General features: G+C 37.7%; 1 protein-coding gene across 5 annotated transcripts in view; it reads right to left on the bottom strand.

Moving 5' to 3' along the window:
- specc1lb (sperm antigen with calponin homology and coiled-coil domains 1-like b) overlaps positions 1–27,095 on the bottom strand; it is a 34,649-nt gene extending 7,554 nt beyond the window's left edge. The window contains exons 1-13 of one of the 5 annotated variants that reach the window (XM_055179988.2): positions 20,444–20,893; positions 20,088–20,268; positions 19,832–19,970; positions 18,109–19,733; positions 15,698–15,959; positions 14,394–14,467; positions 14,084–14,259; positions 13,578–13,741; positions 13,209–13,327; positions 11,591–11,669; positions 7,821–7,910; positions 7,556–7,718; positions 3,414–3,516 (exon numbers count right to left, since the gene is read on the bottom strand). In XM_055179988.2, the coding sequence (XP_055035963.2) occupies positions 3,414–3,516; positions 7,556–7,718; positions 7,821–7,910; positions 11,591–11,669; positions 13,209–13,327; positions 13,578–13,741; positions 14,084–14,259; positions 14,394–14,467; positions 15,698–15,959; positions 18,109–19,733; positions 19,832–19,970; positions 20,088–20,268; positions 20,444–20,481 (3,213 nt within the window). In that variant the 5' untranslated portion in view covers positions 20,482–20,893. Of the gene's footprint in view, positions 1–3,413; positions 3,517–7,555; positions 7,911–11,590; positions 11,670–13,208; positions 13,328–13,577; positions 13,742–14,083; positions 14,260–14,393; positions 14,468–15,697; positions 15,960–18,108; positions 19,734–19,831; positions 19,971–20,087; positions 20,269–20,443; positions 20,905–26,908 lie in introns of those variants that run through there. The other 4 variants (XM_055179989.2, XM_055179987.2, XM_055179985.2 and 1 more) reach the window with 4 other exon arrangements.
- Positions 27,096–27,499: the final 404 nt, after the last annotated feature.

Genomic DNA, 27,499 nt, shown 5'->3' on the forward strand with positions numbered 1-27,499 from the left:
AGTTTGCATTTGCTGAAATTTAATTTTGCTTCAAGTTCGCTACTGTTTAGTACTGTTCACTTGAATGCTTCCTTTTTAAATGATGAAGACCTTTCTGTTTGGTTTATAACATCAACATTAACCTATTAATCATATTAATGTGTTGTAGGGGGGAGCCAGAACAATATAAGACTTTCCCAAACACATTTTTATAGGTTCAAAAATAGTGTCTGTTGTAGTTGCTTGCAAAGGATCCAGGTATGAATTTTTGTCAATATCGCACACACCTAGGCTGCATAAACGTGCAAAGGTAAGCTATTATTAGAGTCATAAGTTATTTTACACTTTTATGCCCATGCCCAGTTACATGATTGGTCATGTTTCATGCGTTTATGGTCATGTATAGTGTGGATGAAGATTCTTTTTAAAATGCCAGTATAAACGAGGATCGTTTTCATTTTAAAATGCCGTTTTAAAATGCAAATGCTCTAATGTAAACAGGGCCTAAAGAGTTTGGTTAAGTGTTAGGTTACAATGACATAATGACACAACTCTGTTCTTTACCAATCATTGACGGTTCATCTCCTCAATGGTCAATATTATTTTAAACTCCAGATTTGGTTTGACATATTTTATTTGTCACAGCCAAACAGACATAATCATAAGAAGCGTGTGAAGAGAGAGGATGGCAAAAACATCATGACATCCTCCCTGTGTCCTCCCTCGCTGGTGTCCCAATGTTCAAAGTGAGGGGCTAATGAAAAGAGGGTCTTGTGTGCAAAAACAGGAAAGCCCAGGGGAGAGAGATAGAGCATTAGGCTAATTACATTGAAAATAGAGAAACAGAGGCTTACTGCTGCTCTCTGTGCAAAGTGCACTGCAAGTAAAGCCTGGCCACTTCATAATGAACACATTAGGTTTCCAGTGAAAAATGGGCTTTATCCAGTAGCCGGCATGTCCATCCATCACGCAACACACACTTAGACAGACAGACAGAGATGCAGAGGGAATCAAGAGCAGGGGATTATTAGAGTTGGGTGTTAAAGAGACAAGAAGTGCTGTCAAAAATGAGGAAAAACTGCAATATGCATTATATAGGTGATTCTTCATTTAGGTGAATGTTATTAGTGATTTTAAAGAAAATCCAAATGTTAAAAATATTACTTTTCATATTAAAGATGCACCGATACATAATATCTGTGCCGACGATATCCGATTAGCTAGAATGACATCTACCGATAGCAATAGATACCGATAGTTGTGCTTTTATCCATTTCAAATTATTATTTCGTGAAATCCTAGAAGGGCAGATCATACAAACTGCAATTCCGGTCTTAATTCGTACATATTTTACGAGTTGGCTAATTCGTATTAATTCGATTATTGTGCAAAATGCACGATTATCATACTTCTTTTTTTACGAAAACCCACCACTAACCCCAACGTCACAGGGGTCAAGGCAAATTGTAAAAAAAAATTAACAAATGTGGTTGTACTAATTAATATGAATTAGCCACCTCGTAAAATGCATACGAAATGCCATGAGATAGCATTGGCAATTCTGTTGTGATTGTCGCTCAATTTAAAATAATAATGCAACATGAATTTGAATGCGTTTTTCCACCTCTTTAGTTTGTCAGGTTATAATCTGATATAACCGATGTCCGATAGTGGGAAAAATTGCTTTTATCTGCCGATGCCTATAGGCCGATATATTGGTGAATCCCTACTTTTTTATATTATTAAAATTTAAACTTACTGAACATTTTTAATGTACAAAACAAATATATATATATATATATATATATATATATATATATATATATATATATATATATATATATATTAAAAACACTTGAAGGTTGATCAAGGGATATTAGGGTTAACTAATCAAATCAAATAAAACATAGGCCTACATATTAGTTTAAAAAACTCAACAAAAATGTTTAATGTTGCCTTAGCAAAAGACTGAAATTAAACCTAAAGTGCAATATAAAAAAAATGTATAATGCAAATGTCAACCTTATTATGAAATTTTTTAACAAAAGTTTTTAACCATACCAGTATCTAATGATAACATTTTGTGGTTTAAATACACATGCACTGTCTCTCTTAAAGTTTTGAAAGCATTTTTTTTTATATATAATTTTCCATATTTCGATATTTACAAACAAATGAAAATTTCAAAATTGTCATGTCCATAACGAAGATATATCATGTCCATAACGCTATTCTCTTACTCATAAATGCACATACAAAAAATGTAAATAAAATAAACATTACTTGCTCTTTGAATAGACATCCCTTCTCCATTTGTTGGGGTATTATTGCTTCAGGGTTGCGCCATTTCATTTATATAATTCCTACCAAGTATGTTGTCAACCAAAAACTTTTTTGTCACATTCATAACGCATGCGTTTCCCTCATATAAAATAGCAAACAAAAGTAAAGACAGATATTTTTCTAATGTCTGGAATCTATCATCAGGTGTTTAGAAAAATATAAACAGGTGGTTCAATATTGGTAATGAATGCATTCTCTGATAAATTATATATAAGTTTCGACTGCAAATGTCACGTCCATAACGCTGGAATTGCTCACATGACAAAAAAAAATAAAACTGAATCAAATAAAATATTAATAAAACTAAAATAAAAACAAAAAAATACCTATTGAAGATTTATTATTCAAAATAAAGTACTGCAAAAGTCCATTTACGTAAATTGAAAAAGAACAACAGGATGAGTCAGTAAGCAAACTGTCTTCAGAAATAAGACAGTGCTTACTTCTGTGCTCTGATTGGCTGAATTTGGCTGAGTTATGTGTTTGTGACATGGCGCAGGAAGCAGGAGAAATGTAGCAGACTTCCTGGAGAGTCCAAGGCTTGAATGAAACCACGGTAACATCATGGTCAAAAAACGGTAAACATTTGCTTGATGGCAGAAAAGTCATGGGAGACGTTTGTATGCATGCTCAGTTTAAAATTCAAACACACTCAAATAAGAATCTATGAGAACTAAGCTTATACCCTTTCCATTGGATAATAAATTAGCAATACTGAAACTAGCCATTGTTTCAATCACAAATGGGGATGCATCAAGATAATAGCCAGTACAACACATGTATGGTTTAATTCTAAAGTCTCAGAAAAAGGATTTTTATGTGCATAACATGACATGATAATGATTAATATGACAACATGATAATGATACAGAATGATAAATGTACAGTAGGAAATAAGGATAACAGACTACGGAGCATGTAACTGGTAATTGAGTTCTTTCAAGTCAGTACGGTAGCACATACTATCTGAATGACATATCATTAAAAAATGCAAATGCTGGTCACCATTATGGTCACCGATATATGCCCCATACTAATAAATTGCTGGCGTATGCACAATGCATAATTTTATGGGCAATAGACATTTGTACCTGATAACCTTCAGTCTTCTTTTGGCACCACCTGAGCAGAGCGTTCCTCTTGGATCCTCCATATTCTCTGGCTAACGCGCACAGCGGGTCTTTCCTCTCTTCTCTGGAGAGACATCAATCACTTTAACAATGCAGTTCCATTGTAGCAGATTCAGCTTTAATAGCAAAAAAGCTCAATCATTACTGGGTGGAAAATCAACCGAGGCACATTGAGCTGATGCACAGGCTTTCTTGAGATTTTTCCAACTGTGTTACAATTTATAAAATGTTCGGTAAGTTTTTCTGTATTAATAAAACCGTTTAGTTCAAAGCTTTCAATTATATTACAATCTGCATAATCACAGATGCATTTTAACATCAGAGAATCTCTGTAAAAACTGACATAAATGTGCCACAAATAACTGAAAATGCGACCCTGCAAAGAAAACCCAACTAAAGTCATTTTTTGTGATTTACTGAAATTATCCTACATAAGAACATTGTGTGAAAATATAATTTTGATATTTTTAATCTTGTCCGAGTAAGACTGAAATCAAACTTTGATGCTTCTAATTTCATAATTAGATTGTAGTGTCTGGATTTCACAGACAGGGTCATAATTTGATTGAAGCTTCAAAAAGATTTTGCATGCGGGCCTATGTGGTTAGACGAGATGGGATAGGACCTAAACTTGCCAATAGTAACCAACCGCAAAAACCCAGAACTATAAGTCATGACGGTCCGAGGATAACAGCACCAGCCTAACAGGCAGGAAGTGGGCAGAGCAGGTGTTGCCTCACTAGGCATTTCGCAACTTCCGTGTTTTGGACCGTTTCAAAGTTCAAAACCACGATACTTATTTAAAGGTCCCACTTTTTCTGTGTTTTCGAAGCTATGATTGTGTTTACGGTGCGCAATATAACATGTGTTCATGCTTTGTGTGTAAAAAAAAACGCAGCATTTTTCACACAATTTACTTATCTGTATACCATTGTTTTCACTGTCCTTAAAACGGGCTGTCGTCTTCTTTGTTCTATGAAGTCCCTCCTTCAAAAATACGTAACGAGTTCTGATTGTGTAGTTTATTTAGTGTGTTGTGATTTGATAGCAGCTTAGCTTAGCCAGAGCCGTTCTTAGCTGGCGACTGACGTATTCCGTCGGCGGAGTTTAGTCAAAAAACTGTTTTATTGACATCATTCAATCGGGAAGAAGAGGGCTGTCGTCCAAACCGGCCGTTCGCAGTAGGCTTTGAAAAGCAAATTTTGTTAAAGAAAATATATCACTTGACACTGAACTTTGAGTTTTATCATTTTGCTAGTATTATTTATGCTATTATAGCAACATTACACACTAACTAAAGTTTAAAAAATGTGATCAGGAAAAAAGGGACCTTTAAAAAGATTTAATTGAAAATATATATTTACGATATACGAGATACAATTATATTATATTTAAATATATAGGGTGATTTCAGAGCCTTTTGCCATTGAGATGAATGTGTGTGTGTGTGTGTGTGTGTGTGTGTGTATATTATGCAGGCACACGCTGCTACTCCGCCCACTTCCGGCCTCAGACTGTTATGGGGCGTACAACCCAAATGCAAATTCAATGATTTGCTTGAATAGATTACATGTCCATGTAATGAGACACAAACTCGCACAGGGCAATGCGAATTATGGCAATTGGCCGGTGCGACTGCTGCAAAAACATTCGCTATTCGCCTCAAAAGCAAAATATTCGCCTTAAGTTTAAAATATTCAACTCAAGATAAAAATTCACAGACACCAGTGTTGGGGGTAGCGCATAACAAGTAACGTGCATTACGTAATATTATACAACAGTTCTTTCTGGTTCTCGAATCTGATTGGCTAATATGCGATATTGTGCTGATAACGGCACAGTAACCGCTTCACCTTTCGTATCATTCCGCCACCTAGTGAATGGAGGTCCTCTAAACAGGCTCATCTCTGAATGGAAACACTGCAGACACACACAACTGCGCTGTTTTGAATCACTCTCCGTGTGGCTCATTAGTTCACTAGCTCATAAATCAGTCTGTAAATCCCCAATCGGAAGTTATTATTCCGTCAAAGATCAGCGCTCTTGGATGTTACATTAAAGTTAATGGGAGTAATGTCTTGTCACATCGTGTGGACGATTAACACTTGGAAAGAGGAATGTAAACACTCGTTTTTTTCTGGAGCTATATCTCTTATCAGAACGCGAAAACACCGTGGAACTGCAGGTAAGCACCGCAGCTTTTAAATGTGGACATTGATCATTTATTTAATCGTGACGTGACTATTAAAACATGTTATGAGATATCGCCACTGATATATTTATAAGCAGCATGCAAAAACATCTCTCTGACACTTATAAAAAACAGTTTTTAGATAGTACTGACAAGAACGAAGTCTAATAATAACTGAGTGCTCGTATCGCGTTATGATGAAATGGTAAACCAATAGTAACATTATAGAAGTATAGTTTTATTAACTTTTACCTCGCGCAAAAACAATAACAACACAAAAGACACTAAATGTGAATAAGAAAACAAGTAATATTTTCATCATGACACCAAATACTAGTGATTTGATCTAATTTTTGACCATCAGGCCAACATGAGAGCCAGGGAATCCCTGTCAGAGATGTAGCCCAGAGAGGGCGGTGGTCAGCGGGCGAGTGAACACTGACGTCCGCTCATGCTTTGGTTCTCATACGTACCGAATCTCACTAAGCAAACGTTCAAACAGGCGCTATCTTAACTAATCGACTGTAGATTTAAATATAATGCATATATATTCTCGACTGAACTAATCTTAAAACTACACTTTGTGACCAAGAAACGGTAATATACAGAAACGGCTTTTCCGTCCATTGAGTTGTTATGAGAGTCAAAGCAGCCGAAAGTGTTACCTGTCATTCTGGCCGCCCTCAAATCCGTGGCGGAAGAAGTAGTTCTCAAACAAAGAGGCTTTTAAAATAACTCCGTTGTTGTTTTCTAGTTTTCGTTTTTCAATCGTGTGCCGTCGAACTGTTGTATAAAGCAATATCGCTCTCGGAGTCATGTGATATAGCTCTATCTCATCACGGCTGTGATTAGGCCAGAGGCACAAGGCCGTAGAGCTATATCACACTCCTACTCGAGCGATATTGCTTAAATATTACTTTTCTAAAGTAACGAGTAAAGTAACATTATTTTTCAATGTACACATTAATGTTTGAGTTACTTTTTAAAAGAAAATAATGTGGGTTCCTTTTTAAATTGATTAATTTTATTTAAAAAAATAATAATGTACTAAATTAAACTTAACGTAGTCACGTAGAATTACGAGCTCTATGCGTGCGAACCTGAGCTGGAACAGTTTAAGTAAAAAACGGAGATGGCAGGCCAGAGCTTGGCATTTTTGCGATGGAAATATGCAATTTCTGAATGCAGAACTTCTCAGTCATAAAAAATACCTGCAAGGCAGAAAGACATCAAGCCTCAGCGAAGTAACAAAAAGTAACGCAAAAGTAACATTTTCCATGAAAAGTAACGCAATTCGTTACTTTTTTGGGGAGTAACTTAATATTGTAATGCATTACTTTTAAAAGTAACTTTCCCCAACATTGCAAGACACAAAGTTAAATACCACACGTAATTTAGAGCGAGTAACGCAATGCTTCGTGTTTGGTGTGTACGCAGCATTATCGCTGTTATCCTCCGACTGTCATGACGTATGGTTCCTCTCTGAAACCTGCTTTAATAATGCCATAAATGTCCAGTTTGGTCCATCATCAGGCTATTATCTATGTAAAAAAAAATTATCCACTATAGGAAGCTAGTTTCAGCTGGATTTTCCAGTAAGAAAATGAATCCTATGACCAGAGAAGATGCTTTGATAATGGACAGGACAGAATGATTCATCTTCCCTCCAAAGGCCCATTCAAAGCTATGACGGAGCCACGGTCAGGTTTCAGGACAGATGAACGAGTGACATCCATTATCACAACACTAGTCTATCATCACAGAAACACAGAGTGTGATAGAGTGTGAAAGAGCGAGACATCTGGCAAACCTGACAGCGAGTTTCTAGAAAGTCAATAAAAGAAAAGCCAGACCAGAGAGAGAGAGAAGAGAGGCCAGGGTAAACAGAAAACAAGAAAAATCCAGCGCTTACCGTAAACGCCCTCGTGAGGTGGGCGTGACGGAGGCGGTTGGTGAGGAGTTCGAAGACAAGGATAGCTGAGGAGAGGAGGAGCCTAACGCAATGATCGACGAGGGAGTGGACGCATCGGTGACCGACAAATCTCTTTTCAACTCCTCGCTGCTTCTGCGAGAAACTGACAAGTAGAGAATACGCACAACATTATGATGATCATAAAGCGTCAGCATGCTGTCAAAGTCAAAAAAATCAAACCACTGAGGACTGGTGGGGTTCACACCTGATATAGACTTGGACGAGTCCATGTTTGGCACCCTCTGGAGGCCACAGCCACCGCGTGTAACGGGTGATGTTCGGAGGAGGTGGTCTGCTATTGGATTACATACAGTCATATTACACACAACCATGGATATGAATAGCAGGCTTTATGCAAAATGACTCTTCAAAAATCAATATGCCACTTCAATCTCAAGGTCTGGAACAATCTAAGTGGTCGTTAACTGCAAATGTTAAGCTTGAGCTTTATGGTACAGCATGATTACTTATGACCTTTACTTAAGAGTTCGCTTTTGAAGAACTCGTTCAAACTGGTGTAGAGAAAAATGAAAGATCAAGGAGTTATAATATGTGACCCTGGCAAACAAAACCAGTCATACGTTGCATGGGTTTATTTGTAGTAATAGGCAACAATACATTGTAATATTGGTCAACATCTATTTTTTTATGCCAAAAATCATTAGGATATTCACCAGTTAAAGGAATAGTCTACTCATTTTCAATATTAAAATATGTTATTACCTTAACTAAGAATTGTTGATACATCCCTCTATCATCTGTGCGCGTGCACGCAAGCGCCGGAGCGAGCCGCGACGCCTCGACAGCATCCAGCCTAGCCCCATTCACTCAACGGCACCAATCAGAGACAAAGTTAGAAGTGACCAAACACATCAACGTTTTTCCTATTTAAGACGAGTAGTTATACGAGCAAGTTTGGTGGTACAAAATAAAACGTAGCGCTTTTCTAAGCGGATTTAAAAGAGGAGCTACATTTTATGGCGTAATAGCACTTTTGGAAGCACTTCGACTCTGCGCAGTAACACCCTCCATCTCCCATTATGAGAGTGAGAAGGGGAGCGGACTTTTCAAAGAGTCGAAGTACTCCCAAAAGTGCTATTACGCCATAAAATATAGTTCCTCTTTTAAATCCGCTTAGAAAAGCGCTACCTTTTATTTTGTACCACCAAACTTGCTCGTATAACTACTCGTCTTAAATAGGAAAAACGTTGATGTGTTTGGTCACTTCTAACTTTATCTCTAAATGGTACCATTGAATGAATGGGGCTAAGCTAAATGCTATCGAAGTGTAGCAGCGCGCTCCAGCGCTTACGTGCACGCACACAGATGATAGAGGGATGTATCAACAATTCTTAGTTAAGGTAATAACATATTTTAATATTGAAAATGAGTAGACTATTCCTTTAACTGGCGCTGTCCCATGAGCGGGACACCTAAGTTTATTCAAAATTTTTCATGTAAATGTTAATATATCACGAGAAACTATATATTGTTGGAAAGGTCTAAGAACGTAGTTTTCATATTTCAAGACCTTTTAGTAGTAATAATAACGCAGTAACTGTAATTTTTCCATTTGTGACAAGAGTATGCAGCAAACCTCACAGCAAACCAACACGAACATCATTTTTTGATAATTTTATGTATTAAAAAAGAATAATATATTGCATTTTTTATTTATTACAAATAAATGTAAACTGCTATAAAAAAAATTATATTTTCACCTCCAGACACTTCCGTAAAAAATGTCTTCTTTAAAACAGGACCAAAATTAGGCTTCTAGACTAAAAAAGCCAGAGTTATATTAATTTGAAGGTGTACATCACCTTTTCACCACCCCCCACTCAAAAAGGGCTGCACCAGTTAAAGGGGACATTCCACAAGACGTTTTTAAGATATTAAATAAATCTTTGAAGTCCCCAGAGTACATATGTGAAGTTTTAGCTCAAATACCATATAGGTAATTTATTGTGACATGTTAAAATAGGCACTTTATGGGTCTGAGCAAAAATGCACCGTTTTTGTGTGTATCCCTTTAAATCCAAGCGCTCGCGCTGTAGACAAGGCTTTGCATTCTCTCACGAAAGAAGTTAGTAAGAGATGTTCAGCATTATATATTTGAACAAGTTTAAAAAGTCAATCATGTGTTTTATGCATACTAAATAAATGTTTATCAGCAGATGGGGAACATTGTGGAATAAAAATAAAGACTTTTAGGTCTCATGCTGCCAGTGTTTTAAACAGGCACAATGATTTTCAGCATGTTACAAATAAAATACACGTCCACAAACACTCAGAAGTTTACTTCTTGACCAAACCACACGAGCACATTTAAATGATCTGTACTAAAACAACACGTTTAACCTCTTATGGAACGGCTGAAATTCCACAAGGGGGAGTATTTGTTCCTCAGACGTTGCACAATAAATGTGACATCCGAATATATTCATTATAAATCGTGAATGATAAGTGAGAGTCGAACAAATGTCCGTTAGTGAACTAATTGTATACACTATTTATATTGTAATTCGGTCAGAAACGTCAAGCTTGTGAGATGAACAAATCGTTTTGGATATTCCATTTCCTTGGACTTTTGGGGATTTATTAACTATTTTGGACAATTTCACCGAAGCGGATAAAGGGAAGATTTTGAAGGTAAGTAAATATCCTAAATCGGCGCCGCCCGGTTCAGGTAACTAACAACTAGATTACAGTTTTATGACTGCTAAAAATCATATTATGCTTTGTGTGTGCGCTTAATGGAATCCCGAGAGTCTAAGCTTTACAACGATGTGCCGCATGACCGTATATTTTGAAGATTTAATGCTTCAAAGTTATAATGACGTAATGCAGCCTCACGTGCAAATGAGGGGGTGTACCGTGTACGGCACAGTGTTCCTTATCAGATTAATGGTTAAACTTTAGAGAAACAGATCAAATGACATGTTTAAGTTTATTGTGTATGATTGAACACATTCGCGTTTCTGTCAGTCTCTAACTCTCTATCTTGTAACTCCTCGTATTCATTTGAAACTTCAGAGAAACATTAAACAACATATTTATGCTTATTGTGTATGATAGTAAATATGCGTTGTTCTCACACTCTGTCTCGTGCAGTGCATCAATCCTCGTGTTCATTCATATAAACTTCAGAGAAACATATTAAAGAACATACTTGAAAGCTAACGTCGCGTTGCTCTCTCTCTCTCTATCTCTCCTTCGTTCGCTCACTCGCTCTCACTCACTTGCTCTCTCTGTTGCACTAAGGTAAGGTTAATCCTTTAGAACGTTAATTCAATCTTTAGAAAGATTATTAAAACTACAAGTTATAAGATTGTAGGATCCTGTTTGTGTTTGAGGGAATACAAACACATCGTGCTGTCAATCCTGCTTTCTCTCTGTCTATCGCACTCGTGAGGCCGTTCATGGTTGGATAACGCAGTTGAAGGGGCGGTATCATTATAATAAGAGCCCCTTAATACGTCATGGGGGGAGCAAAATTCGAATGACCTATTTATTCACATGCTTGCAGAGAGCCTTACCAAAACAAAGTTACAGGGTTGCTATTTTTCATGTTTTCTAGGTTGGTAGAAGCACTAGGGATCCGATTATAGCACTTAAACATGGAAAAAGTCTGATTTTCATGGAATGTCCCCTTTAAAGGGTTAAGTAAAGATCATGTTTCATGAAGATATTTTGTAAAAGTCCTACTGTGAATATATAATGTATTTATCATTAGTAATATGTGTTGTTAAGGACTTAATTTTAAAAGCGATTTCCTCAAAATTTAGATTTTTTTACACCCTCAGATTCCAGATTTTCAAATCATTGTATTCCAAACAAATATCGTCCTATCGTAAAAACCATACATCAATGGAAAGCTTATTTATTCGCCATTTAAATGTATAAATATAAAAAATGACCCTTATGATTGGTTTTGTGGTCCAGGGTCACATATCAATGTGACTAACAGCCCACCTGGGATACTCAAGTCTGTGTAGCTTGGTCTCTTGTCCAGCAGAGATGACAGAGGTTTGGTTGAGCTACTGGTGTGTCTCTGTAAAATAACCAAATGAAGAGTTTAGTTCCAAAACGCAATAAATCCATTTTGATTAATTTGGGTAAAAACGTGTTTTCTATACCAAGAGAAAGTGACAAGATGAAAACCACTATTTTCTGTTACAAACTTTCACATAGCATCTTTAGGTTATAAAAACATACAAAAATTCAAATCCATCATTTGATTTTCAAAGATTTATTATAAAAACTGATTATTTTTCCACAAAATGCAATAAATCCAAGTTTTTTTTTCAAAATGCTATAAAATCTATTGAATCAATATATAAATGTGCATTCATCTTTGCCATGTTATATTTATTTAGTTGACTAGTGGTATACCCTGATTAAAAAAATAAACAATAATGGCACCAACAAAAACACTTCCTTTGTCATATTAAGAACACTTTCATTGCTGCTGTTATACTTGGGACGTCGTCGCTGAACTTTTTGGATAGCGATCAGTTGTAAAATGTTTTGGTCCTGCTCGATTTTCGTTTACGTTGAGTAAAATAATGTAAAGTTTTTCATAAGATCCCCTGGGGTCAGTGTTTTAGCATGACAGAAGCTTGATGCTGTCGGCAGAACAAGCAACAGCAGACATTTTCCGTCTCCCGAGTGCCTCTCGCGTAAATTATTAGAATTTAATGGCTTACGCTTCTTTCCAGGTTAGGTTTAGCAATGCCATCAAGGTATTATTTTGTTTTTGTTTGTTTGTTGATCACAAAGTAGATGAGGAAAACTAGAATTCTGTGTGTATTCAACACGTCGCCATTGTTGTTTACAATGCGTGGAATGGTGCGATGTGATTGGTTAAGCCGATTTATTGCATTCTGCAGAAAAGGAGAACTGGCGTTTATCGGGTTTTGGGAAAAAAGGGAAAAAAAGATGACAGAATAACACAGTGAATATTGGATTTTGTGTACAATTAAAAATTTACTTTTTAATACTGACCTGATAAAATACAGATTTTGGCGGTAAAAATGGCGTTTATCGCGTTTTGAAACCAAACTCTTCAAATATTATGTAGTATAGTTACGCACAGACACTCGGGGCTACAATTCAAGCAGACCCTTAGTACGAGCAACAAGATAAAGATAGAAATTAAACATTGTAATTCATACACCACAGCCTCTCTGCATCTCAAAGTACGCCAAATATTTGGCTTTTTTTCCATTCTCACACAAAACATCCTGTTTTGGCAGATTTTAAGAAGCATTGCATGTAGTCTACCAAAAAAGTAACACGGCATAGGACATCCGTGTAGGACGCAGGGAAAAACAGAAAAGGAAGGACCAATCCAGATCCACGCACACCGGGTCTGGAGTTCTCATCTGACAGACAGTGCCTGTGAGGTCACCAAATCCCCATAGAGAAAAATGGAGACATCTGCTAAAGCGATCAGAGATCTGTCTTCAAGCATCTGTCTCATCTACTCCACTGCAAAGTCAAACTGTCCACTACTACTGAGATTTACTTTTTTTAATTAAACATCTAAGAGTTTATCTATCAATCTATTCATCTGTCCTGTGGTTTATACCTGTATGGGAGAGACGGCAGCGGCTGGAGGTGTTTTGACCGGGCTGGGGCTGAGAGGGGTTCTGGAGATGGCAACTGTAGCGGTAACAGCCGCAGCTGCAGGACTGGCAGGAACAGGACCTGTGTAGAGATGTGTAGATAAGCTGATATGCAGGAAATGAGACATAAAATGAAAAGGGTTCAACTTTTATTTAATTTTAAGATAACACTATATGCCTTTTAGTTGAGGCATTTATTAAAAGTAATAAAAATAGAAATAGTATTAAAAAAATTAACTACAATCTCCGCATTGCAATTTGGGTTCAAGAGCACACCAAGATGGGAGTTGTGAGGACTCAAACCTATAACCTTAAGGCATGAATCTGTGTACCTTGTGAGGCGCTATCAAAGTTCTTAATGAGTGTTTTGACAGTGGGCGATGGTTCAGAGGAAGTTGAGGAACGTCGACTCAGGCCCATCCCCTGCCTCAGAGCGGCCAGGTCCCTCTCTACGGCATTCATGTAATTATACACACGGCCTCGCTCCTCTTCCTGCCTGCAATATACACAGGAGACACATACAAATACCTAAATATATCCTGCATACGCAATACTACATGCAGAAACACGCAGAGTCGGTGTATGCCTATTATACATGCAAAGACAATCGCACGGACTTCTGAACCATGCATGCTTTTCTTAACGTCTACATTTGTGCATTTGGCAGACTATTTATACAGATAGTGACTTGGTATCACGTTCATATATGTGATCAAAAGCGTCTCGCAGCGCTTTTAAACTATACATTTTTATAAATCTGGGCAAGCTGGGAGTCAATCCCAGACCTCAATGATTAAAGCACTTTATAAAAAATGCATCTATATATATCGTTTCTTACTTCCGGTTCTTAAGTTCATCCAGCTCTTTATTCATTTTCTCATTTTTTTCCTGAGCTTCCTGTAAGCGGCGACGCAGGTCCCCGATCTCCCCCTGAGCTTCTGTCTTGATGTCGTTGGCGATGACGACGGCCGTCTGCAGATCGGCCTGGAACTGCCGCCACTCGGCTGATTCTTCCTGTTAGTGACAGGTGTCAATCAAACACATGAGAATTGTGGGGATTCCTTGTCATTAAAGGGTCACGCAGATCTAAATTCAATTAATTTTAGTATGAATAAATCTATTTCACTCCAAGACATGAAGACATTTACCCGTAATTTCCTGTGAAGAACCTTAATCTCCTTTTCCATGTCATATTTCTGATCATGAAGCTTTTTGATGGAATCTTAGGGGAAACAATGCATGCAAGATATCAATACAGATCTATACATAAAGTGAATTACCAATAAATATTAATCAAGGCAACGTCTTTGCAGTTCACTTCTATTTATAGCTCAACGATGCCTCTATGTGGACAGATGCCGACATAACCACCAAAAACAGAAAGTTAAAATCAGGTTAACCCCATACTAACTTGCTAACACAGTGGCCCGCACAGAGTCTGTGAGTTGCCCACCAAAGCACATTCTATTAATAGCCTCAATTTTAATATTTATTCATTTATTACACATTTTTATATTTGTTTGGCTTCTTTTATGCATGTTAACATTTTAAACAATGATAAAACATATCAACAAGTAAAAAAAATAAAATCAAGTAAAACAATACAGGTTTTGTGTAGACTATATCAAAAAAGTAGCCCCCCACATTGTTTTATCCATTGTGGTAGCCCTTGCTCCCAAAAAGGTTGGAGACCCCTGTGCTAACAACATAATAAAAAAACAATATTTAACAAATTGTATAGCATTACATAATGTATTGCTTAGAACGTACTCAATACGTGGCTACAATGGTGACAGATTTAAAGAGCACCTATTTCATTGCAAAACAACGTTATTTTGTGTATTTGGTGTAACACAATGTGTTCATGTGGTTTATGGTTAAAAAAACATTATTTTCCACACACACCATACATTTTTGTAGCTCCAGATTTCAATCTCTGAAACGCACAAATTTGAAAAGCTCTGTGTCCCTGATTGGCCAGCTAATCTGTACATTGTGATTGGTCTGAATACCTCTGACGTCAGCAGGAAACATGACGCTCCTTACCATGTTTGAAAGATTCGGTCACAATGCAACAGGGGTTAACTTACAGGCTGTGAGTCCGAAGTGGGAGGAATTATGATAATGTTGGTATTGTCTACATCCCCAATCCCAGGAAGTAAACTGTTGCCTACAATCCGTGTGTTGTAGTGCAAGAAAAGAGATTTACGTTGGAGACGATAACTCGCGTCATCATTTACTTTGGGGTATGTACCTTTTGCATATCATTAAATTATACTTATACACACTTACACACCAAAGGAAATTTAAAAACATGAATCTGACAATAGGTGCTGTTTAAATAAAATATTACAAGAAAACAACTGATAACTTGATAACTTACAATAAACTAGATCAAAATATAACAAAAGAGTTTCTACTACTGATGACCAAACAGTGTCATGTGACTCACTCTCTAGGTCAGAGATGATAAGGTTGTCATGGAGCTTGACAGCACGATGCTGTTCGACCTCATCCTCGAGCTCAAAGATGGTCTCTTTCATGTCGGCGATCTCGGTGTCCTTCTCCTCCAGCTCAGAGCACTGCTGCTCCAGAAGACGCTTCTGCTCGGCTAACTGCACCTGGACGTCATCACGAAACGCCCGGAACTCACCCTCCAACTTCAGCACACACAAGAATATGTGTTTAGGATGGATAATGATGGAAGATGTAAACTGATATTGGGAATTAAAGGGATAGTTTACCCAAAAATGTTAATTCTGTCATCATTTACTCACCCTCATGTTGATACAAACCTTTATTCATTTCCTTGATCTGCCCAACACAAAGGAAGACATTTGTAATGAAGCAGGAAACAGAAGCACTATTGACTTCCATAGTAGGAAAAAATACTACTATGGAAGTCAATGGTGCTCAAAAACGGTTTGGTTACAAAATATCTTTCTTTGTGTTCAGCAGAACAAATAAATTAATACAAGTTTGTAACAACATGAGGGTGAGTAAATGCACTGCAAAAAAAGATTTTCAAAAAAAATAAAAATTCTATTGTTTTCAGTAAAAAATATCTAAAAATTCTTAAATTAAGATGCTTTTTCTTGATAAGCTAAATGACCCAAGAAAATAAGTCAAGTTTTTAGACCAAAAATATAAAATTTAAGTGATTTTGTGCATAAAACAAGCAAAACCCCCATTGGCAGATTGTTTTATTTGTTTTATGCACAAAATCACTTTAATTTGATATTTTTACTAACATCAAGACAAAAATATTAAGATTTTTTTTTTTTTAATTATTTTTTGCAGTGTGATGACAGAATTTTCATTTTTGGGTGAACTATTCCTTAAGGGGTTCCTCTGTAAGCAAGCAATTTATATGTTTGTTTATTCAGAGAGGTAAACACAGTATTGCTGTGGTGTCAAAACTGGTAAAAGCATCCTGTGTAAGTGTACACTGCAAAAAAAGATTTTCAAGAAAATGTCTTATTTGTTTTCAGTAGAAATATCAAACAATTCTTAAATTAAGATGCTTTTTCTTGATGAGCAAAACGACCTAGGAAAATAAGTCTAGTTTTTAGACCAAAAATATCAAATTTAAGTGACTTTGTGCATAAAACAAACAAAAAAATCTGCCAATGAGATAAGCAAATTTTTCTTTAATTTAGTGTTTAAGAAAAATTTTCAAGATTTTTTCGCTTACCCCATTGACAGATTTTTTTGCTTGCTTTATGCACAAAATCACTTAAATTTGATATTTTTGGTCTAAAAACTACTTATTTTCTTGGGTTGTTTTGCTCATCAAGAAAGAGCGTCTTAATTTGGGAAGTTTTGGATATTTTTGCTGAGGACAGGACAAAAGTGCTGGGAATTTTTTTCTTGAAGATCATTTCTTGAAAATAATTTTTTGCAGTGTACAGACTGCAAAAAAATTACTTTCTTACTTAGTGTTTTTGTCTTGTCTTGTTTTTAGTAAAAATATCCTAAAATTCTTAAATTAAGTTGTATTTTCTTGGTGAGCAAAATGACCTAGGAAAATAAGTCTAGTTTTTAGACCAAAAATATAAACTTTAATTTAAATAATGCTTAAAACAAGCAAAAAAATCTGCCAATCGAATAAGATTTTTTTTCTTGAAATATGATACGATGAAATAAGATTCATAAACACTTAATCCAGTGCTTCTCAAATAGTGGGGCGGGACCCCCAGGGGGGGCTCGAAGCGACACTAGGGGGGGCGCGCGAGACTCCGGGGAAAATACTTTTTCAGGAAGTGATTTTTTTTGCACTGTCACTTAAAGACTTACACCCCAATCATGCTGGTAAGCCGCTTGAGTTTTTATTATTATTTATTGATTATATTTAATTTAATTTTTCAGTATCAAATGGTCAAAAAATATTATACTTTAAATAAGGATTGTTTTTTTTTTCAGGCAAATTGATGCATTTTAAGTCTTTCAGACTAAAAAACAATGTTAATAAAGTTATTCTTTGTTGTAAGTTGATCGATATTTCTATTTTTGTGTTTTCTTTAATGTTAATAAGGATACAATGTTTTGCAGATGTGTCATTTTATAGACAAATTATACTATTTACAGTCGCGGCGGATAGTTGGGGGGCGCGAAATGTTTACTTCTTCCTAGGGGGGGCGTGATAATTGAGAAGCACTGACTTAATCCAAGAAATTTGTTCTTATTCCATTGGCATTTTTTTTGCCTGTTTTAAGCACAAATTCGCTTAAATTTGATATTTTTTGTCTAAAAACTACACCAAGAAAATCTTATTTTAAGAATTTTTAGATATTTTTACTGAAAACAAGACAAAAATACTAAGAAAGTCATTTTTTGCAGTGAATGTAAATGCAAGTGTGTTACCTTGCTAATCGCTTCCTGCAGCTGGGCAGCTTCACTACGAGTGTGTCCCAGCTCCTCTTGCAGTTGAGCTGCTTTGGTCTCCGCTCGCTCCTTGTCTAACCTCTCGCTGTCCAGCAGGTGGCGAATGTCGCTCTTATCTCCAGCGTTGTGAATGGAGAGGAGCTGGGCCACTCTCTGCCTCTCTTGGTCGAGCTGAATTCGGCAGCGGTTCAACTCCACCTGCTCCCCTTCGGACACCCCCCTCAATGTTTCCAGCTCTGCTGAGGCAAGGGCCCGCTCCCTCCGCTCCATTTCCACGGCTCTCTCCGTCGAATGGATGCGTTCCTTCAATGCTGCCATTAGGCCTTGAGCTTCCGCATTCTCCTGTTCTGCCATCTTGAGTGCACTGCTCAGCTGTTGCTGCACGCCTAAAAGCTGCTCCCTCTCGAAACGCGAGCCCTCGTTTAACTCGGCATATCGCCTCTCCAATTCCATGTATCGTCCGCTTTTCGCGTCTTCATCATCCTTGGCATAAGCCACGCAGTGCTCGTCAAGCAGGCCGCGGAAATAATCCATCTGTCTACCGTACAAATCCAGACGCTCCCCTTGCTGACAGAGGGAGTCAACCAAAATGGCACGCTCTTCGCCCAAACGTTCGTTTTCTGTAGTGAGCTCTTGCGTGATCTGCTGCAAGTCAGCAAGCTCCTGCAGTGTGGCCTGGAGTTCTTCTGATGTGCTGTGCTGGTTCTCTTCCATTTGGTGGATGCGTTCAGTCAAGCAAGCAACCGAAACTTCGCTGGTGTTCCCGCTGCTGCCCCTACGTGAATGTTCTCTGCTTGGTGGCCCACCTTCTGATTCTGAAGATGATCCCGATGGGGCATCCAGAGCATCATCGCTGGAGGTAATTGGCTGGTACGCCTCACTGCACTCGCTGTCCACTGCATCAGGAGAACCAACGCGTCTCGGTTCTGACAGCAGGTCTTCAGTGGAGCCTTCAGCAAAAGATGCCCGCATACCGTCAGCTCCATCGCTGTGACCGCTGGTACCTCCAGCTACAGGCTCAGGACTAAGAGAAGGAAAGCGCATGGTTTTATCTGGACTTTCCAGGCGGTGCTCCAGCGAGAAACCAAGAGCATTTAGGCGATCCTTCAACATTCGGTTTTCACTTTTCAACATGTTTAGCTCATCGAGGATGCCCTGGTTTTGATCCTGAAGGAGAAGAAGTGTGGACTCTACATCTGTGGCACTTATTACAGGACAAACCTCTTTCTCCTGGGTCTGCTTGGTCTCCTCAGACCCTTCTTCTTGATTGGGAGCTTTAAGATCTTCCAGGCCAAGCTGAGCTCTCATACCTCGAAGTTCAGAACGGAGATGCAGGATCTCTAGATCTTTACTCTTGGCTAGGCCCATCAGGTCTTTCACTCTACACTCCAGCACTGCTTTATTGCTTATCTGGCCGTCTGAGCGGGATTTGCTCATACGAGATTCTGACTCAACCACGGTGCGGCATCGTGATCGTTTTTGAGGCATAGCATCGGTCGGTCCGGCCTTTTTGGCAGCGCTGACTCTGGAACGTTCTCGCAAGTTCTCTCGGGTTGTGCTTGGGTCCTTGGTCGTGGATGACGTTGCACGCCTTCCTGATAGACCTACCGAAAAAAACAATATCACGACTTGAAATACTGAAACACATTATTAGTGTTGCGCATATCTCCAAAACCAACGAATCAATGTTGTTTCGCACTACCTGAGCTGGTCTTGGACCTGGTCTGGGTCTCAGTGCTGTTGCTGCTCTGAGAGGTTCCTCTCTTGTTTCGAGCTGTAGGGTTACTGTTGCTAACTCCACTTCCTGCACTCACCGCTGGAAGATCATCATTACTTTTTGCCTGGTGAGAAGGCAAACATGTTAAGTTAATGTTCTACCGACAACACACATCCTGTAAAATGAATAAAAAAATTCTAGCAGGGACTTATTCACATAATTCAAGCAGGCTTTGAGCTACCTTAGATAGTAAAGCTGAATTCTGGGTTTTGTTCGTCATCTTGGCACCTGTGCCCATAATGCTGTTTCCTTCTGATCTGCCGAGGGCTTTAGTGCCCGCTGAGGTTCTGGAGGAGGCGGCCGTGGGCTTGGTCGCCTTTTTCATGCTTGGGTCCAAGTTCTTGATACATTTACAACGTAATCTAAACGGACAAAAATATTATGATTTACTATTTGGAAATTTACTAACCAACTTAGTCTAAAATAAACACAACTTATCTTCTGTAGACATTCACATTATCTTTTATCCCAGCCTTTATATCTATCCTATTACAAATTAATACGACTTGCATGGTTTTAATTTAAAGATCTCTTTACCTTACTCCAGCGCTGGTTATTTTCCTAGGGGAACACATCGTCTACAAGTCTGTGTTTCGCTTTGAGACGGTTGGAATGTAACATTATGGTCCCTAAGGGTTCTATTTATGCAGACTCGCACACTGTCAACTCAGACACTTTAGGGGAAAACGGTCATTGGCCAGCATTTAAATGCAGACAACACTGTTTGATTGGAGGAGGTCAGAGAGGATGGAACTGCCTTTCTTATCACATCATCATGGGTGGAGGAAAGACCCGTTGGAAGAGCTGACCAACTCGATCTGGCCTTAAAAGGCTTTAAACGTCTCAAGCAACAATGCAAGACCCGAGGCTAGAGAAAACACAGCAGCTGTGCGCATTAAAGATGCTTGAAAACTTAAAACTCCTTAAAAAACGAAAGACAAGTAAAGAATTGAATGTACTTGCATTAATATCTGTTTCAACTCAAATATTATCTTAAAGGGGCCATACAAACTTATGTCAAAAATGTTTAGGATCATTTTTTGTATCCATATATCCAAAACAGTATTCTATGCCCTTCTACACTGCATGTTGTCAAAAGTGGTTTACATTAGCTGCTATTTTGCAATGATTGGGAGCTGTTATAAAAATAAACTTGGCTCTGTAGCACCAAATACAGAATGGCAGCTACTAAACACACTGTTTGAAACTCTTTGTTCTTCTGTTTGTAGGAATAAACCCATCATACATGGTCCTCCGTATTAGCTCACTATGATGTTAGGAATACTAAAGTCATCTTTGTCCAATGCTTTCTAGTTACTGCTACGTAGAAGCAGAGGCTCCAGTCATCTGGGGACCTCTGACCTTCATCATTCCCTTACCCGACCTCTCTTTACAAATCTAAACTGTTCTGGACGCTTTGATGCCAAACAGATGAGGCATGTTCGGATAGACACACCAGTCTAAATACCCCTATGTTCCCCCTCAGGCCTTTTAAGTTGATATGTTTGAAAAGCAGTCAAAACTAAAAAGCACACCTGTAGACCTCAACTCATTATTGGCTGTGACACAGACATGATGTTTATCAAAGGATTACGGCTACAAAGGGATTTTCAATGTGACTGAGAAAGCTAACAATCAGATGGCAGGTAAATGACAAAGGTGAGCCATAAGGGCAAACAGTCTGCTCTCCTATCATGAGATATTTCAGTTCTTTCATTGCTATCATAACTGCTATATATTGCGAATGGTAGAAACCGTAAAAATATATTGTACTAAAATTAGCCAACGAATCATAGAAAATAGACTAGAAGGATGAAAGGGTTGACAGTGCCATAAACACATTTCACGAGGAAATTACATCACACTTGTAAAGCGACTTGCAGTGCATTACAAGGTATACATTTTTTTATCAGTATATGTGTTACCTGGGTTCGAACCCATGACCTTTTGCACCGCTAATGCAAATGCTCCACCACTGAGCTATAGAGGGTATACATTGACGTCACTTTTCCACGTGACCATGCCGGAGCACACCCTGTTGAGTGGCAAACGTTCAACAAAATGGCTGGTTTTCATAGCCGCTGCTGCGAAAATGCCAATAAAACTGACTATTCAGCTTAAATTTAATTTAGTTGGACTTGATAGCGGAGGTGGACAATACTTAGTTACATTTTCCAAGCATCTATGCTTTATTAGGGTGTTTGTCTTGGGAAAAAATTTACTTCACTACATTCTAAAGCATACAATCATATTGTGTATTCTTTTATATTGCATATTAACATTTATTTAACACCTAATTACATTCAAATTGTGTACTTTTACTTGAGTAAAAGTACATCGTTAATATGTACTTAAATATTAAATGTAAAACAAAAACTTGTATTTATGAAATGTAAGATAGTAAAAATTATGATGATATGCTTTGGAATGTATGTTTTCCAAAGAAAAACACTGATAAAATACAAATACTTGAAAAAATACTTTTAAGTAGAAAGTAAAACCTCTGCTTGATAGTGACCCTAGAACGATCAATTTACTTCTCCTTTCTGTGTTTTTGGCAGTCTGTAAAACGATTAGGGGTGTAACGATTAACCGTGCAAATGCGCGTTTTCTCAATGAATTAATTTTAATGAATTACAGTGAAATCCCGCACATCCCAAAGCCAGGGGGCGCTCTCGTGCAGAAAATTCCTTTGTGCCACAGAAGAAGTAGCATTACGAACGCTATTCCAGGAAATGTCTATAAGAATATTTATATTGCTGTTCTTCAAATTGTATCTGGTGTTTTCATGATAATAAAGAAAATGTTGAATGATTGTGTTTAACAAGTGTTGCTTTTTTAAATGCACGTTATAAACGACTCCTGATGATTTTAGATCGATAAGGACTTCCTGCTGACCAAATGCCGTAGTACATGCACAAGCTGTGCATGAAACACATAATCGCAGCCTTGCGATTCAGATTCGGTTTCAGACAGGCATTTTTAATGGGACAAACAATTTATCGTTACATTTGATAGCTCAGAATTCTTGTTAATCTGTTAGTACAGTCTATTGCACAACAGCTGTTTCCTTTTTAGACGCATTTTCACTGTGTTTTTTCGCTGATTTCACACTGTACACAAATTCTGCCGCTCTGTCTTTAGCCACTCAGTGGGCGTACTCGCAGTCATTTTCACTGAAGGTGACGTCACTTGCATACCCTCTATACATGGACCCTCGCGTACACGTAAAAAATTAACCACCGTATTTTCCGGACTAGAAGTCGCACTTTTTTCATACTTAAGTTCAAGTGCGACTTATACGTCTAAATTATTAGGGATGCACCGATAGGATTTTTTTGGGCCGATACCGATTTAAACAGACAACTTCTGGCCGATGCCGATACCAATATTAAACACTTGTATACAATACTATACAGTTGGTCTATTAGCTAGTTTATTTCTGCATCAAATTATTTTTACTGAACATGGATTGGATCTAATTAACATTCAACTGACCAACATAATAAGAGAGGCACAAATTAAGCTAAAACAAATATAAGAAGACAGCATGACAACCTTCAAAGGTGGTTTTTGCTATTCAGCATTTATTTTATTAACATCATTAACTTATTTTTTACATATAATGGATTTCTTTATGCAGTTAATTAATAAACAACCAGTATCTGCCTTTCTCATGCCATTGCCGATGGTTTCAAATTCATCAAAAATCGGCCAATACATATCGGTGGCTGATACATCGGTGCATCACTAAAAATTATACATAAACGTCTCAGTCTACAGCTGCGAGTGTCGGGTCTGTGCTGCTCCTGTATTAATGTAATTCAATGGATTCCGTGACGTGGAATGACTTAGGGACCTTTTTAAACTTGATTTGGCTTGTCGTGTTAATTTAGCCTATTCAGCCTCCCATGTATGTTCTGTATGCTATTGTGTATCGCGTTAATAACTGTTAATGTTACTTTAACGTGTACGGACACCTATTCAGCCTACTGTTCTGTGCTATTGTTTAGTTTAATAAATTGCCTTTCCAGATTAATAGTCTGTTCTTCAGCGTGGATTTTGTGAAATCATTTTCTAAATAAATGCGACGTATAGTCCATTGTGACTTACATAAGATTCTTCTCTTCAAAATGCAGAAAATATGGTACACTTCGGCCTTAAGTTATAATAAAAAAATACAAACAAGAGAAAACAATACTCCCATACATGGACAGCATTTTCTTCTATTATATTTTCCTTTCCATTTTCAACTCAATAACCCATCCCAGAAAACTTTCTATCAAACCCACAATGTTCCACCGAGACTTGTTAACCATATTGTTCAATATATATTTTGCTACCAGGCATTCACACAAACACTGAGTGAACCACATTGTCATAACATTTAATCACACAGACACATCCATCAACACCATTTGTACAAACCATCTACCAAAGACAAACGGTCTCAAACATGCAGGACCACACAAGCAAATCCATATTGGGTAACAGGACTAAACTCAATAGAAACACAGAATTAATATTTGTTTTCATTAAAGTTTTAACACAGTCTCAGTTTAGAGGATTGGGAGTGAGTTTCTCTTCTGATTCAAGCCTCTACACTTTCTAAGTGAGTCTCCTGGTACAAAAAAGACCCCTGAACACCTGTTCAAATAGACATCACCGCAGATGACCAAATAAAAGCAGATGCAAAAAATTGAGTACGCATTGAAATTTACACGCACGACAATTAAACAGAAGTTAAAAAAAATCCTACATTTCAAACTCCAAGCTTTCCGAAAAGACACTTTTCCAGACGACTTGCTGTGTGGTCGGTTTGCCTGTGGAAGGGAAGGTGTCCAATGAGTCTTTAAATTTGTGAAATATGGTGGAATTGGTGGATCGTGTGTAGTGTGCATGGTGAGAAATGCCCCCCCAAAAAAATAATTCATTGTGCAAGGCAAATTGGCTGACCGACCGTAAGCATTGAGGAGTGCTCAGAAATTTGTGGTAGAGGCGCAGAAGTACGATAATACTGAAAAATGATCTTGAGACCAAAAGCAGATTGCTCAAGAAAAACAGATGTTGTTTTGTCGAGGGAGATCCACGTGGTAAAGATGTTACCTCACTGTCTGAACGGAAGGCCACGAAAGGTGAAGTTCGGTACATGTGTGAACTTTAAAGAGATCTTGAACTTCCTGGGAATTGTACGGAGCATTTTAAAGTCGAATCAAAGTCTAAATGCTTAATAAACATTAACCACAGTCCTGATTTGTGGACGGTGCCTCTGAACAAACCATTTTGATATATATAAAGCAGATAAGGACGTTGAATGAAGTTCAGGGTGATAAGGAGTGGCTTAATTTTTCCTTAGGTTATTTCAGGACAAATATACATGCATCTAATGGAAATTTCCTGCAGACCTAACACAGCACCAACTTGTTAATTGAGCATCAGTATGAAAGGAGTTTAGGGTTGGGAGGGAGGAATGTGTTTGTTTGGACAGTTGTTTCTGCATGCACAGCAAACAAGCCTGCAATTATTCCTGCAGGAGGCTAAAAACCTGTAAATACAGCAATAAAAAAAATCAAGTGGGCATTGCCATCAAGTAAAATATCAGGGGTCTCAGCAACCATGATACTACGAGCTAAGAGCTTCTATTCAGTAAAATCACCGCTGTGAGAGCTGTTAAAATGTGCTCAAGAGATACACAACTGGGTCAGCGTCTCTCTCAGCCCAGTCCACACAGGACATCCCACTGGGTCTGCTGGCAGTCATTTCCGCCCGACCCTTTTAAAGCCAATACCAAGCTCCATTTCTAATAAAGCGCGCAAAGGAAGACAAAAACATTTTGTGTGAAAGATCAGCACACCCCACTTCATGTGAAATGGGCCATTTAAAAATATTTAACATGAAATTAAATAACGGGCAATGACGATATAATAAGGCAAGGAATATTTATCAAGCAAGTAAATCAATTTTAATTTCATGAAGATTTGGAAAAACGATTAGTGATGATAAAGTGCCAAATATTTAAAAGTTAAACCTGCCAAGCAGAATCTTGGCACTTTAAATGCATGACTAACCAATCATTGCTTAACTGTGTATGAGGTGTTGCAGTCTGAAATCAACACAGATGATTAATCTGTTACACATAAAGCCCCGGTGCTGTTTAAACTAAAAACAGAAACTAAAAAAGACCTGATGGAAAATCCCATACTATGATTTATAATGTCGTATTTTTGGCAGATGTGCCCAGTCCTGAGCTCAATGAATGAAGCAAAAGGAAGTACACCATCCATATAATTGTAGTATATTTCTATTGCTATCATTTTGGCCCCCGTCATGAAGTTATAGAAAAGGGGGTTTACTGTTACCCGTATTCCACCATAAAGCACTCCCACCAAAAATGCTTTGGATGTCTGGGGACATTGTGTGGACTGGAATGTGCTGCTCCCTGCTAGATTCCCAAACCGCCATCAAAAGCCTCCATGGAAGAATACTTTGCTGAGGTAATACTTTCCCATGATGTAGACATAATGCATATAATGTAAAGTAAAATAATTATAAACACAACTGATAAAATAAACAATAGTACTGGGTGTTACAAAACACAAAGAAAAAGCATACAAAGTAAATATTCACAAAGATGACAGTAGACACATTGAAAAATAAAATTAAATTAGTTCATAACTGACAAATAAATAAAGGGTAAAACAAAGGTAACAAACATGTTAAACATCATCTAACCACAGACCGACTAGAACCGATGACAACTCCACAGCTGATCAGGATAAATTACAAAAGCGCTGTACTAACACAGAAACTTATCAAAGCAAATGGTAACAATGTATCTGACCGGTATACAAATTTACTGTTACAACACAGCATCCGATACCGATGGGGAAAAGTTCCCGGTGGGCCTGAAACACTCTTTACCCACATGTACCGTGGACACAAATCACGACAAAATAACGGCATCGACCGAAGAAAACACAAGAACTTAAAATGACATTTTACCTGGTTTCTCTCAAAGAACTTCCTAAGATGTATCGGAATTAACGTAGGTTGGTGTATTCATTGCAGACACAAGGAAAAAAATGTAATCCTATGGGAAAATATGAATTTTGCGAGTCCCCGTCAGCTCAGAGATGCTTGTGTTTCTGTGCCACTACTGCCAAATCGAACTGATGAACACCATGTGAAGCTGCTAACAACCACTAGCCGCGCCCTTTTTCAGTAAAGGGATACATTTTTCAAAATAAAGGTACATGTGATGCGCTGACTGGACGGCTTATTGGCTATTATTATAATAACAATTATTTTAAACAATGTAGTTACTATTTTAAGAACCTGGTAGAAAAATATAAACAAGACAAAATGGCATAAAAAGATAAGAGACTAGAGGCTAGTAGTGATAGGAAACTGCAATAGTTAGGCTATTGGTATATTTCTATCAACTATATTTTCATAAAATCCTTCTGACCAGTGTGCTAGAAGTATAGTATATTAAATATATTAAATATATTAAATATATATTATTAGTATATTAAAAAGTAAGAATAATCTACGTGTGAAACAAGTAAACAACTTATTGTTGCAAAACACTAC

Source organism: Misgurnus anguillicaudatus, chromosome 9 (assembly GCF_027580225.2).
Source record: "Misgurnus anguillicaudatus chromosome 9, ASM2758022v2, whole genome shotgun sequence".
Lineage (NCBI taxonomy): Eukaryota > Metazoa > Chordata > Actinopteri > Cypriniformes > Cobitidae > Misgurnus > Misgurnus anguillicaudatus.